We start from the raw sequence: 15,474 nt of genomic DNA, 5'->3' as shown, positions 1-15,474 counted from the left end.
AACTTACTTTAGCATTATTAGTTGGGACTAGCTCAAGGATGGAACAGAATATTTTATGATCCATAGTTAAACATTCAGATAGACTAAAGGAAAGTATTATTTTTTTAACTGTTAAAAACCTATATCCATAAGTATTAATTAAGTACCTATTAGGTAAATTAAGATGTCAACATTTTGATTAATCGTTAATTGTATTAGTTATATAACCTGTATCACAAGTATTATGTAACGATTAGTTAATCTAAAACTGAATTATTTACAATCAAAGTTTACCATATACTAGTTGACGCACTAGAACATTCCAAATCCTCCGGTGGATGTCGTAAGAGGCGACCAAAGGCATATAGTCTTGGCAGGCGATAGGAAACAAAAAAATTCTCAAAGAGGGTTGGCGTCAGGCAGGTGGCCGGTTGTTCAATCTCAAATCGTTTTATAAAATTTAAGCATTATTTTTACACATACCGCAGGCCTTGTGGCGTCACAGCCCTTAATGCAAACGCGAACACGCGACGATGAGATAAACGAGTTAAAACGTGCAAGTGTGCATACCTTTATCATTACATAGTATAAAACAAAGTCGCTTCCCGCCATCTGTTTGTCTCTATGTATGCTTAGAACTGTAAAATTACGCAAGGGATTTTGATGCGATTTTTAAAAAATAGATGATAGTGATTCAAAGGTTATTTGTTATTAGCGAAGGACGGGGAAATAAAACAGAATAAATAAATATTCTTTCTCAAAACATATCAACAAATTGTGACTTGTTAAGAGAAAGAATATTTATTGAGGAAAACCTAGTATGTCGTCTGTAGTCGAGCTCCACAGGTTGGCATCACAAATCACTCAACCTAATGGTCTGTGGTTGGCTATAGAATTTACAATTTGATTTTTATCGGGTCTTGTCCTTTGTTAAAAGTACCTAGTAATATTTATTACATAGCCATAGGTTACTATGACTTCTTTTTGGGGTTTTGCCGTCCGTCCGTCCGCGGTCTAGCTGAAAAACTATTAGAATTATAATGATGTAATTTGTAATTCAGAATGGGTATAAGTACACATTATAACGCCGGCAAAAAGGTGAAATAAAATCTTGAAAAAACAAAATTTTTAGGGTACCTCTCCTACACTTAAAGTGGGATGATATTTTTCATCTTTCCTACAGTAATTATAGTGTGTCGTTGGATAGGTTTTTCAAAAATATTAGAGGTACGAAAACCTCATTGTTGTTCAATGTACAAAAAATAAACACAATGATCAATTTTTGATTGTTTCATGTCATTTTCTAACAAAACAGATTACTTCTTTTCACAGTCCGTTGACCATAAGTCCAAATCCATAAATAGCATTATTCAATCGACCAGTAAACCTTGATGGGATTCTGACCCGCTAGGTGGCAACAGTATCAACATTTTAAACTGTAATTACTTACTTTTACGAGCAAACGACGCTAATTCTAACATTATGTCAAAATGGTGTCTCAAAAATTTATCAATTGTGGCTCTTATTTACAAGCTCATTTCAACTACTATTGATACGAAACTCTGATGATGTCATTCATGTCTTCGTCTTATTACCAATATTTTCGTGTATTTAAAAAGATAGTTTTTATTAACAATAAAATATATACAGTAAAATTAAAACAAAGTAATTTTTATAATTTTCATTACTAGATCAGTGCTATGAAAATATTTTAAGTGCGACTTGCACCAATCAACTTTGACTTTAACCTGCGCGCAATAATCAAAATAGCGTCCTACCTACTTTGCGTTTCTTGACGGTGCAATGCACTCTAAGAATTTAAAATTGTCTGATTTCTTAGCAAAACTGAGGCTTCAGCACGTGGAGACGTTTACAACAACACAGCATAGACAATAATAACAAAACAAAATGAGGCAAACGAGATACCAGAATAGACCGCCTCATTCAATACATGACCTATCAAATGAGGTGGTTTATTCTCGTCGCAGACTCACATAGCTGCGGCTATGTTTGGGCAGCCACATGACATGACTGACAGATTATACTAACTCACTAGTAATTAATTACATTTAAGAAATATACAAATATTACTGTAAATAACTAACATGTCCTCTCACTCCTCTTTCACTGTCCGGTTGACCACCACTCCTCGCCCTGTTGGCTATAAGTCCCTAAATGGGACAAGTCCACCGTTTACTTTATGTAGAGTCAACAGCCTAACTACCTACCCAAATTCATTGAAAATTCGCTCTTATTGCCGCTGCATAAAGTATGATGCAGGGTAACTTGATATGCAGTCGACTACATTTTTTAAAGTTATTAAAAACAAATAAAATATTGCCTCATGTTTTGTTGTTGTTGTGGGTTCTTGGTGCATTGGATGCGAGACGTAGCCCATCCCTCGATAGTAGCCGATCCTGGGTGCACTATAAGATCTAACTCATCATTTCCATTAATCTGTGTTAAATAGATTGACGACGCGATTGTCGCCCGTTTCGCATTCAAAATTACTTAGTAGGTTACTAACACAGAACTTATGGTTACTAACCACTTCACTATAGATAGTTCACTATATATCGACATATTAATAATCTATCACAAACCATAGAAATTTACCTAAAAAAGAAAGAAAGAAAGTAGATATTTATTTGCATTGAATGGGTACAAAATTGTTGTTTGTGTTTTAAAATGTGTTCCATATATTTGAAGATCAAACGAACTTCTAAGTGAAGTTCGATCATAATTATGTGAACAGCTTCATTCGAATTTGGCATACAAATATAAAAATATAAAAATAATCATATTGCAATTATATTTTTTTAAAAATGTGATTTAAATAATTTCATTCCATTGTAAAATATTATCTACGTAGACTTACAATTTAAAAATTCCTGAACACTGTAGAAACATTTATCGTTTAACAAAGCATAGTCTAGTCTTAAACTTTACGCAACTAAGTACAGTAACAATTAATTTGTGAATAAAATACGTTTTTTAATATAGGTATATAATCAGAAATAATATCTCTAAAAACATACGACTATATTTGTCTTTTAAATGGGAACATATGATGTAACAGCTTAATTTTGATCGATATAGGTAAAGTAGTTTTGGAGTAACAACAACCTTCATGACATTGAGAAGAATGTATAAGTAATATTAAAAGAATTCTAAATTGCTGGTCTGAGAGCCATAGAGTAAAAGTGTGTTTGTTTGTTCTTCTTTCACGTCGAAACTGTTTGGGACTATTTTTGGTGTTACCATTGTTCACAGAGGGTCAGATTAACATAAGGTACTTTTCCAGCTGTGCTACCCTTACACTGTTATGTATATAACCTCTAAATTTGATCTTCAATATTTACAAACAAGAGCGGAAAATGTTTGCGAATTATGTACGGTCTTCGGCAGGATTGGAAATATTCGATATACAACAGAGATTTTCGAACTGTGTCCAATTTCTTTGTTTACCGTTTTACTATGCTTATTTAACATTCTTTCAAAATGTAGCATTTTAATTTTATGCATTATACACGTTGTTATATATTTGCCATTTTTTAAAAGAACTAACTACGTAATATTTTTCGTCTCATTCGATTGTATTATTCTACTACGTCTTATTTTGGGTTGTTTATTTATCCCGTTCATTTACAAAAGACTTTGAGAGGTCATCCGTACATTGCTACGTTGCTATTACAACTCACTACGTCTATAACTTTTTATATCAACAACAAGTACTTAGGTAATCGAAAATATCGAGCTTACAGCTTTTATGTTAATAGTTTATTAGCAAAGGTATAAAATATTTGTGTTGTGTGGCGCTACTCTTGTTGGTTACCTACTTCGTTCCGAGAAAACACGACATGATGCCGACGCGTGCGACGCGACGAAGTAAACAGCAGTGCAAACGGCGAAACGGTTTTAGACTTAAGGGTTCCGTACTTTATATAAGTCCACTATCAGTATTTCCTTTTAGTATCTTAGCTTCGAAAATGGAATGGTGCAATGATGCAACTAAAATAATAGTTATGTGTATGTCACAGAGTTACCATTTTTTTTTGTTTTATGAGATTGACATTATACTCAAAACAAAAGGTTTTCCATTTTATTCTCTATTTTTGTCAGCTTCCTCGTTCAGCGAATAAGTCACGCTTATACAGCGAGGAAACGCTGCCAGCATTATTGGCACTGCGACTATTATATTAAAGCTAAAATAAATTCTCTAAATTATAATCTAACGTTGCATATCATCATTACATAGTATAGAAAAAAAAATAGCTTCCCGCTGTCTGTTTGTCTCTATTTGGTTGTTATTGTGTTGTATAATTATACCTGACCTAAAAAAAGAAATTTGGTGCGGGTTTTTTAAATAAATGTGTGGTTCCTGATGAAGGTTTGATGAAGTGTTTCATTTATTATGGCTTTTACCCGACCGAAGCCGGGATGACCCCGCTAGTAAATAAACCTGCAGTAACTGAGCTGTGGACGAGCACAACAGAAAAAATATTATAAGAGCGGGTCCCTAAAACTATCATTATATTACTTGCTTGTTAGTCAGAGCTAAGTGCTTGTACTCGTATTTGCACAAAATATTACCGGTCAAATGTCATTATAATGATAGTAAATAGCGGTCATTATTAGTATTATACACAAACATAGTAGGATGAGTGTGTTCATGACGACATCTATGATTGTCAATGATCAACTTAGAACGTTTTTGCCACAAGAAGATTAGATGGACTATAGCACGTCATAAGTTTAATATTGATCGGTGTGCTTAGTTTTGAGATGTGATTTGTTCGGCAAGCTTTATTTTGAATCACTTTATTTTGGTTTTACCCACTGGAATAGTATAGTAACTAGTCGAATTGTGTCCTTTCATATTCCTAACTATGTAAAAGTTGACTGGAGCCCCAGATACAAAAACATATTTTTAAATCTGTGACTGGAACAACCCACTCTTAATATAATACTCTTAGCAAACAACACGAGCAATCTAAGGCAATTTTGACTACTCTAAACTTCCACATAATTTTAACGTTGAATGTACAAATATATCCAATAATATCTGATGATGATGATTTAAGCCACGAACGCACTAGGGAACATTTGACGCGCAACATATCGTTCTTTACTTTTCATTACAATTTGCATGAGTGAGATCGTCTATATTTCACTGGAGTCAATGGTAATGCGTGCTACAGAGTGATATGTTGCGTGTCAAATGTTGCCCAGTGTATTCGAAGCTTTACAAAAAAAAATGTGTTTTCCAGCAATGGCCTGGACGGCTACGGCATGTTCCAGTCGCGAGAACAGATCCTGCCCATGGAGAAGAGAGGTCACAGTCTTGAGAACGGCAAGGAAGCGGCCGCGGCTTCAGAGTATCAAGTCACACATCCCACTTCGTGAGTTTGTCTTACAGCTATTCAAATAATGATATTTGTTTATTTGTCTCACTTCCTTCGTCAACTTCACGTGGTATTCGGGGCTGTGACGCAACATTGAAATTTCCAGTCTATAGGCCATGGTACACCTATAATCTAGTTTAATAAATAATGTTATTATTACTCTCCTTTGTAGCTCTTCAAACGCAAACGTAAAATCTTCTGTCATCAACTCGAACCTATATAATCCGAACTAGCGTTAAACATACGAGCGTTACGGTTTTCATTTCCAGATATATGGAGACACTGCTGCACGTCTTCAGAGGCAACATCGGTAGCGGGCTGCTGGCCATGGGAGACGCCTTCAAGAACGGTGGGCTCGTATTCGCGACCATCATGACGGCTTGCCTCGGCATCATATGCGTCCATGCTCAACACCTTTTAGTAAGTAGTTGGTACTCTTCTAGCGTGTTTCTGTTACCATTTAGTAAATGCATATAGTTAGTAGTGTCTCGTTCACCAATAAGTTTGGCTAGGGCACAATTTAATCGTGTCAAAGTCGAGGACTAATCGTGGACGTGTCAATAGTCTGACAATCAACGATGCCGGCGACCGTTCGTAGTGGAGACGAAAAAGTGGAAAAGCGGACCCTGGGCTTTTGACCTTAATGTGACGCGCTATGGCTGGGGAAGGAACCGAAAACACACTCAGACGAGAGAAAGTTGTAGGCTAAAATTGGCAACTAATGTACTAGTTGTTGAAGCAGTGGTGGTGTAATGTTTAATACCCGCCTGTGGATCGAAAGATCTTAGGTTCGAAACCTACTCGTGCCACATGAGCTTGTATACAAATCGGACCTATGTATAGTTGTTTTCATAAACAAGTACCTGCTTCCGCTGATGGAAAACATCGTGAGGAAACCTGCGTACTGGTTTTTGCATTTGGAGAAGGCAGGCGCAACAAATTTACGTGGTTCTCAGCCATGAAAAGTGATTCCATATTAGTTGTCACAAAATTGGATAAGCTGACGCTTCAAATATTCCAGCTGGATTGTTCAGACGAGATGTACAGACAGACGAAGCGCGACAAGCCTCCGAACTTCCCAGACACAGTGTACCTGGTGTTCCTCCATGGTCCTCCTCGGCTGCGGCGCCTGGCCACCACCATGAGGATACTGGTCAACATGTTCCTTTGCATCACGCAGCTTGGCTTCTGCTGTGTGTACATCGTCTTCATCGCAAATAACGTAAAAATGGTAAGTGGGGTTTGTTGTGGTCTTTCTTACAAGGATTTGGTTTTGCGCACCGACGACGTGTTAAGGCTTTATCTTCATAATTGATTTTCCATTTATGGTTACTTAGGTTAAAGAAAAGATCGGAATAGTAGAATACTGGAACTTGTTCAACTAAGTTTTTATTATTATTTACACAAGAGCTAGCTTTTCAATGTTCTGAATTGTAACACCTATTTTCGAGAGACTGTTACTACCACTAGGTAAGTACCTAGTGGTAGTAACAGTCTCTCGAAAATTATCCAAGTGGATATAGATAGTAAAAAAGAAAATAATAGATGTATCGGTAACATCGTATCATTTGCATGCAAAATTAACACTATATGCACTCAATTGTGAAAATTTATCTAGAGAATAAAAAGTCTCGGTAATCATGGCCCAAATCACAACATTTTTTTTTCCAGATTTGCGACCACTACGGCTTCAAGTTAGACCTGTCGATCCACATCATAATTGTGATGGTGCCGCTTCTGCTGTCGTGCATGGTTCGCAACCTTAAGTACCTGACGCCGTTCTCCACGATCGCCAACGTCCTCATGCTGCTGGGAGTGAGCACAGTCATCTACGCAGCCGCCCAGGACCTGCCCGCAGTCCACACCAGGGATTACATCGCTTCATGGCAACAGATACCTTTGTACTTCGGCACAGCTATCTATGCGTTTGAAGGGATCGGACTGGTGAGAAGATTAATTTTGTCCATCGAACGTGATACTGCGAGCCGTCAGTGGCTGACATACTGTCTATAAAGTAACTTACGACGACCAGTATGGAAACCATCGTGAGGAAACCTGCAAATTGATTTACTAAATAGCGATAGGTAGTCGTAAAAGTAATGTCAAATCCCATTAGGCGATTTCACTGGCATCTTCAGACTTCCACGACTGCTCGGCCTTACAGGTATTCGATAATCGACTGTATGTACCGTTACGGATAGGATATTTTTTGTAATAATTTAAAGAGGAAGTCGTATAGGAAGAAAAATAAATATTTAAAAATACCATTGACCTATGTTCAGCAGTAAAAAAGAGCTGAAATGATGATGATGATTTAACTACAATATAATTTAAGGCGCAATCATTTACTACATGACACAAGCGTAAAATATTAATAGTGTAATATTATCTGCAATTTGTAAGATGGGTGTTTTGGCAGTACTCGAGGTAATTCGAGTAAAATGACTGAAATTGTTAATTTCAATTATTGTCTCTATTATTGCATTACAATATGTTGACCAGTAAAAAATCTTTACTTCTTTACTTAATTAGGACACAGTTGTACACAATTTCAAACAAACGTTAATCTAAAAATATGTAGAAAATGTTGGTAACAATCAAAGTTAATCTGGGTGCTTAAGAGTTGGTTCTACTGGGGGTTACTGATTTATCGACAAAACTCCAGACATCAAACTCTCAAGTCATAATAACGACGAATCTCTCCCCGTCATAAAATCTGTTACCCAATAAAATATAATGGACGGAAAGCGTAATTTGCTTAATGATGAATAAGCGAACAATACAGTGGATGTGCAGCCAATTGTGCATAATGAATGTACAGACGGACACACGTAAAGTTGCATTGTGGCTTGATGGACGGGACAAAGACTTGTATAATTATAATGATGCTAGTTAAAGGAGGTATTGTAAGTTGTATTTGTAGTGGCGATTTGAGATGTTTCCTATTGAGAATGATACGCTATTTCTAGATTAGATGGCTACAATGATTATAGTTAGTTCACAAGTTATTATGTATTTAATTTGTATGTATGTATATATAGCAGCGCTCCAAGCTGCAAGCAAAATCTGACGATTAATGTCAAAATAAAATAATATATACATACGTATAATAATGTCCGTATCTAGGTATGATATAGGTATATACGTAATAAATATTACCTTTTCAATAATATTTATTCACACTTCTCAGACAGACCTAGATTTGGTGATTTTTTTAAATCACGTAATACCTATGACGGCGTAAACAATCCATGCAGATGGGTTTTTTCCAGTTTCTTCTCCAAAATACATGGTTTGCGCCGGACATGTTAGGAACAATTTCAACAATCAACAAAAAGAAACGAAGTATCGGGGCGTAAACCCATCTCGGGAGTGTGTGATCTTTAATAAAAACATTTTTCTTTTATGTTTCCTGTTATCAACAAAAATATAAAAATACTGAGGTCAATAGGCTCTTATTGCGCCCTTGAATACAAGATCACAAGGAATTCGTACCTACATGATCAATTGAAAATTTTAAATTTTAATTTTATTTCAGGTTTTACCTTTAAAGAATGAGATGCGAAGACCGGAGACGTTTCAAAAGCCTCTGGGGGTATTAAACGTGGGGATGGTGGTAGTGGGTTGCATCTTCATCGTCGTGGGCTTCCTCGGGTACCTCAAGTGGGGGGACGCTGTGGAGGGGAGCCTTACTCTCAACCTGAAGCCCGGGGAAATGTCAGTATCGGGTATATCATATACCGTAATGATTCTAGTCCATGTAACTAAAATTTAACGACCGCTTTAGCGTAAGTAATGGTCATCATACATCTTGCACCATCGGAGATCCCGGGTTCGATTCCCGGTCAAATCAAGATTGAAAATTAGATACTTATTTTTAGATTGACCTGGGTCTTGGGATGACCTATATAAGTATGTTATATAATTTAGTATCTTTTAGTCAGTGTCCCATAATACAAGTTTCCAGATTTCTTTGGGGCTAATTCAATCTGTGTAAACTGTTATATGTACGTACATTTATTTATTTGTGATGTTTGATACTAAAAACACAAAAAACTAGTAGCTTTGAAAAAAAGTGCCTGTGACTATTTTATATTGTTAGTCTTTTTTCACGTTAAAATGGAGCATTGGATGAAGGTAGTTTTTGTAGTGGTATGGTCATAGTTGAAGAGCAAGCGAGTGATATATGCTACTTTTTGGCACAGCTAGTCTCTAGAAAACTTTTGATATAAATAAGTGAACTGTAAGACAAAGTAACAAAATATATTTTCCCGTCATATTTCAGTCTAAGCAACGTAGTCCAGGGGCTGATAGCGTTTGCGATCCTGTTCACTTATCCCCTTCAGTTCTACGTGCCCATTGACATCACCTGGCCGTACCTGCAGACGAAGCTGGGCGACAAGTCACCAGTGGCAAAGGAACTGGGCTATCGAGCTCTTCTCGTCGCTATTACGTGTTGGTTTTACAATATTACTTTATCTATTACTAGATGTTGCCCGGGGCTTCGCTCCCGTTGGAATTTTGAGATAAAATATAGACTATAGCAATCTTGGATAATGTACCTTTCTAATGATGAAAGAATTTTTGAAATCGGTTCGGTAGTTTTAGGAGATTACCCGCCTCAAACATACTAACTCACACACGCTTAACTCTTTATATAATACTAGCTTTTGTTTAACTTTGTGGTTCCTAGAAGTTGACCTATACTATATCCCCTAGAGAGGATGTCGTACGAGATTGTGGAATACAAAGCCTTGGCAGCTGACAGGTGGTAATTGCATTCTCAAAGAGGGTTGACGTAAGGCAGGCAACCGGTCATAAAATCAGAGCTTAACTCGCAAAACCCAGGAACAAATGCGAGGATTAATCTTTTTTTAAATTAAAAAAAAAACAGAAAATAGTAGTAGTGACTGTTTGAATCCGAATTTGATTTTCAAGTGTCACAGCATACAATACCCGTAAGGTACCTACACACATACATATATACAGACTCTTGATATAAAATTATAATTGGTATTAAAAAAATTGATTAGATTAGATTTAAGAAAGTAATCTCTTGGTAAAGAGAAACACACGAGTTTTAAAATCTTTAATTTAATATGACAATTGAAGAAAAGTTATTATGTAGCTGTTTGATTTATTTATGCACCTTAATTATATGCACAAAATTAACATGTTATTGTATTAATGATTATTTTGCAGTCATCTTGGCGGAGTCAATTCCACAATTGGGATTATTTATCTCCCTGGTGGGAGCGGTGAGCAGCACAGCCCTGGCCCTCATGTTCCCGCCAATAATCCAGATGGTTATGACGTCACAAAACCGCGGGCGAGTCCCCTGGACTATGATTGTGAAAGACGCCATCATCATACTGTTAGGTATCTTCGTTTTCTTCACAGGGACTTATGAGAGCATAGCCTCAATCATCAGGGTGTTTAGGGAATAAATTATTTAATTATACATTTGTTTAGATATGTATGTATAACCTACAATGTTGACATGTAAAATTATTTACATAAATTAAATATTACATGATTTCTATAAAGTATGCATTTCGTAAAAATGACATTTAAAGAGTTTACTTTTAAAAAATATTAATCGGGATACAGATATGCGAAGTCATACGCTGAATAGGCTAGCCCGTCGTTATACTAGTAAGTTAAAATGTATGAGCATATTTTGTAAACACTCTTTGTAAGTAATGTCATCATTCAATATACATGTTTACTAGTGTTAATGCGGCCTAAGATTTACAGAACCTTAAAAGTTGCATTCACTCATGTTCATGCCATATTACAGTATCGAAATGAAAATTAACTATTTTTATTAATTTTTGTGTTAAATTAAATTACCCATTTTAACATAAAATGAGGTTTATTTCCAGCAGGGGTCAGCCATCAGATGTGAATGATGAAATATCTTAGTATTGAAACAGTTTTCATTTAGTTAAGACGTATTTTTCCTTACAGTCTTCTGATGCTTGATGTTATAACTGCAATAGTAAATACACGGATTACACATAAATTTTAACATTCAATATAATAATGTATTTGATTAAAATTGTGATAAGAATTAATTTAAGTTTATAACATAGTATTTCGAATAATACTTACTTCTGTGATTTAATCTTACTTTTGTGAGTTTAACTATGTGTATCGGACATAATTAATAGTATTATTATTTATATAATAAATAGTTAAATGTGTTTACCATAAACTGAGAAGAATATAATTTTCATAACATTTTTTTCTGTTTTATGTGTACGTATTTGTACCGATCTCTCCAAGTACGAGTACATACATAAAATCTGACATCAGTGTTAGTACGCTCTCACTAATAGGAGCTGTGCATGGAGAAAATATTTTATACTTTATACAAAGTCTGTATGTGGCTCAAAGGCGATTAAAATGGTTGTTTTGATCATCTCATTACCCCTTTCACGTTTCTATCTATGCCTGGCTTTGGAAAGGAAGCTCTTATTATATCTATTATATTTATATATTTATATTATATATAATGGCATTGTCAAATATATTTGTCTAGAAATGCAGTAACTAATTATTTATTGTCCGATAAATAATTTTATATCATACGAAGCTCAAGCAAGATGCAATACAATATATATATAAGTAGTATAGGTATGTCAGTTATACACTATCTTTGAACTCAGATGGCGACTCGAATTAATGAAGATTGCGTAGTTCGTATGAAAGCCTTTGTTTACCGTAATGTAAAACCAGCAATGTATGCCGAACCGCCATAGTTTGAGGACTGTTCAGCTACTATACATATAATCTATGGTTCAGCGATAGTGTGAAGCCGACACAGCTCATGTAAGATGGCCTAGGCCTGATAGCCTGTGATTAGGTATCTATTTAATATGTAAGTACCTGTCCTGTCTGATAGTGTTTTCGGATGCTTGTGACGTTTCTAATAAAACTAACATGACATTTCAATGTCACTTTAATTGATACGTTTTATTATTTACGACTTAAACAAGTCACAAAAAAGTCATACAATTTCGTTATAAATAGGCTTTGGCAATATTTTTTTTATATCTATCATATTTTTTTTTCAAAATATTTGTGGACCTATGATTTAGAAAAAAATGCTAAGCACGTTTTTGGACTCATCCAAACGCTCTATACAAAATGTCGCTTGCTGTGACGTCACATGCAAGAATTTGCATGTTTTGGTATACATATGCTATGTGTGAAGGTTAGGTAAGTAAGTAGATAGATTATTTCCCCTTTAATGAAAAAGAATCAAAACGTACAGAAAAAATCTGAAAAATGATACAAAATAACCGATATAGCTATATAAAGAATATAAAGAAATATAAATAGAAATTAAAATCTATTTATCAAACCCATATCCTTTATACACCTGACATGTGCTATTCGCCTCAAAGGCTTAGTCAGAATGTCGGCACTCATTTTATCCGAAGCTAGAAATTTTACGTCTATTATTCCTTCAGAAATCTTTTCACGGATAAAATGATACTTTGTATCGATATGTTTTGTCCTGCTATGATGGACCGGATTGTGCACAATCTTTTGAGCGCTCTGACTATCGTTGTACAGTGTCAATGTATCAAACCTACCAGTTATGTCACACACTAACCTGCGTAAGAATACGCCTTCCTTTGCAGCACTACATAAAGCCATGTACTCTGCCTCTGTCGAAGAGAGAGCAACCGTTGGTTGTTTTTTGCATTCCCAACTAATTGGACCTCCTGCAAGTACAAAATAGACTTCCGGTCACTTATGCAATTTGCCTAATCTGCATCCGTTAAACCTACCAAATATTTGCTAGTTTTTCTGTAAACAATACAGAAATCCGATGTACCTCTCAAGTACTGTAAAACCCTTTTAGCTGCCAACCAGTGCGATTTATCAAAACAGTTGTTGAACTGGCTAAGATAACTAATTGCATACGCAATATCAGGTCTAGTATTAACCGCGAGGTACATTAAACAACCAATTAAGTTTTGGTAAGGATAAGAAGAATCGCTATTACCTTTACTCTTCTCTAATTTGTTGTTATTCAAAGGTGTTGAAACTGCTTTGCATTGCGTCATGTTAAATCGACTCAACACATTTTCAATATACGTTTTCTGATTTAAATATATTTCCCCTTGAATGGATTTATTTATATTTAAACCTAAACAATAAGATAAAGGGCCTAAGTCTTTCAATGAAAAATACTTCATTAAGTCACTTTTGACTTTGTCTAATGATATATTTTCTTTATAAAAAATAATAATGTCATCAACGTAGACCGCAATAATTATGGTTTCAACATTACCAACCTTTTTCAAATAAATACAAGGTTCCTGTCGCGAAGGTATAACACCCACAGAATTTTCTTCTGATGAAATTAGACTTCTTGTGTGACTACTCGGCGTATGTAAAAAAAATACATCAACTGATGTTGAAGGATGGGATTCTGTCTCTTGAACTTCCAAGTCTGAGAACACATTTTCAAAGAAAACGATGTCTCTAGGTTTTATTAACTTTCTAGGACAACTTGGTTTCCGAAAATAATAACTTCGTGGATCTTCTGAATATCCAACAAAAATGCATTCCTGCGCCTTAGGATCCAATTTCTTTCTATGAAAATCTGGAACCTTACTATTAACTATTAACGTAACTACTATTAACTAAACTATTAACCTTACTATTAACGTACTCAGTACCGTTATCAGTCCGTAAAGTTTTGACTTTCATCCCTGTCTCACGTTCTATCATGGCCTTAAAAGCGCAAAATTTATTTTTCACCTCACTTTTCGAAGAAATAAAATAAATAAAAACCATACATGTAAAATCGTCAATAAAAGTTAGAGTATATTTATTACCCTGAAATGACTCTACCTGGAAAGGTCCCATGAGGTCGGAAAAAATTAATTCTAACTTAGTTGTTGCTTTGCGGTATTTTATGGGTTTAAAAGGTTTCCTAGCCTGTTTACCTTGTATACACGCTATGCAGGGCTCTTTATCAACGTTTTTATACTCTACGCCAACATTACTACCATTTAATGTATGTAATCCTATTCGGCATAAGTAACCAAGTCGTTTGTGCCATAAACGAAAAATTGATACATCACACTGTACTTCGAACGCTGATAACTGTTTGGGAAGACTTACAGTACAATCTAAGGAGTACAATCCACCATTACATGACCCATGCAACATAGCATCACCTGTATAAGAAAAAGTAAGAGCATCAAAAAATGTACAAGAACCTTTATGATTAAAAAGAACAGTAAATCCGTTTTCGACTGCTTTCTTAACGGAAATTAGTAGCTAAGTTAGGAACTAATACTACATTAGAAATGTTCTTTACTTCTTTAATACCACATCTTGAATTAGAATTAGTGGTAATAGGAACATTACCTACTCCGGCACTCAATAAAGTTTCTCCATTTGCAATGGTTATTTCAGTCATTGGAAAATCTCTAATATTTTCCATCCAATCTGACCAACCGGACATATGCGCACTCGCTCCAGAATCTACATACCATTTATCTTTATTGATTTCCCCTACTGTATGTCCATTCAAAGCACAAAGTAAATTCGAAGATCTGCCTTTTTCTTCTCCTTCCCGTTTCTTTTTCAAAATTGGACAGTCTGGTTTCTTAAGACCTGGCTTCTTGCAGTTAAAGCAAATTATCTCCTTTTTCTTATTGCGCTTCTTACATTGAACACTCATAGCAGTATCAGGTTCTATCATTTCAGTTACAGATGTCCTTGAAAATTCTGTTAACAATTTTCCTCTGACATATTCGCTCGTAATCTGAATCGTAGTACTCTCGAGTGCCATTACTAGAGGGTCATATCTGGCTGTCAAACCTCCTAGTAGTATCGCTGCTAAAGATGTATCCTCAATCTCTTTGACTATATCTGCTAAATCCTGACATCACGGCATTTATGTACATTTCCATACAATCAAAATAGCTTAAATTGTACCTGTACAACTTCCGCTCCAATGCTAACCTACGTCCCAAGGATTTATCCTCGTAAGCAGCTGCTAAAGCACTCCATGCTTCTTGAGCACTCTTACATTTCCTGACGTTTGTGATGGCTGGGC

General features: G+C 35.5%; 1 protein-coding gene across 3 annotated transcripts in view; it reads left to right on the top strand.

Moving 5' to 3' along the window:
* LOC128682901 (proton-coupled amino acid transporter-like protein CG1139) overlaps nucleotides 1-12,356 on the top strand; it is a 34,241-nt gene extending 21,885 nt beyond the window's left edge. Inside the window, exons 3-10 of one of the 3 annotated variants that reach the window (XM_053767903.2) lie at nucleotides 5,250-5,381; nucleotides 5,654-5,804; nucleotides 6,406-6,615; nucleotides 7,056-7,328; nucleotides 8,923-9,101; nucleotides 9,670-9,839; nucleotides 10,587-10,763; nucleotides 11,273-12,356. In XM_053767903.2, the coding sequence (XP_053623878.1) occupies nucleotides 5,250-5,381; nucleotides 5,654-5,804; nucleotides 6,406-6,615; nucleotides 7,056-7,328; nucleotides 8,923-9,101; nucleotides 9,670-9,839; nucleotides 10,587-10,763; nucleotides 11,273-11,292 (1,312 nt within the window). In that variant the 3' untranslated portion in view covers nucleotides 11,293-12,356. Of the gene's footprint in view, nucleotides 1-5,249; nucleotides 5,382-5,653; nucleotides 5,805-6,405; nucleotides 6,616-7,055; nucleotides 7,329-8,922; nucleotides 9,102-9,669; nucleotides 9,840-10,586 lie in introns of all 3 variants that reach the window. The other 2 variants (XM_053767902.2, XM_053767901.2) reach the window with 2 other exon arrangements.
* The last annotated feature ends 3,118 nt before the right edge of the window (nucleotides 12,357-15,474 follow it).

This window comes from Plodia interpunctella, chromosome Z (assembly GCF_027563975.2).
Source record: "Plodia interpunctella isolate USDA-ARS_2022_Savannah chromosome Z, ilPloInte3.2, whole genome shotgun sequence".
Lineage (NCBI taxonomy): Eukaryota > Metazoa > Arthropoda > Insecta > Lepidoptera > Pyralidae > Plodia > Plodia interpunctella.
Note: the sequence above shows the minus strand (reverse complement) of the source record. Positions and strands in the feature narration are given on the sequence as shown.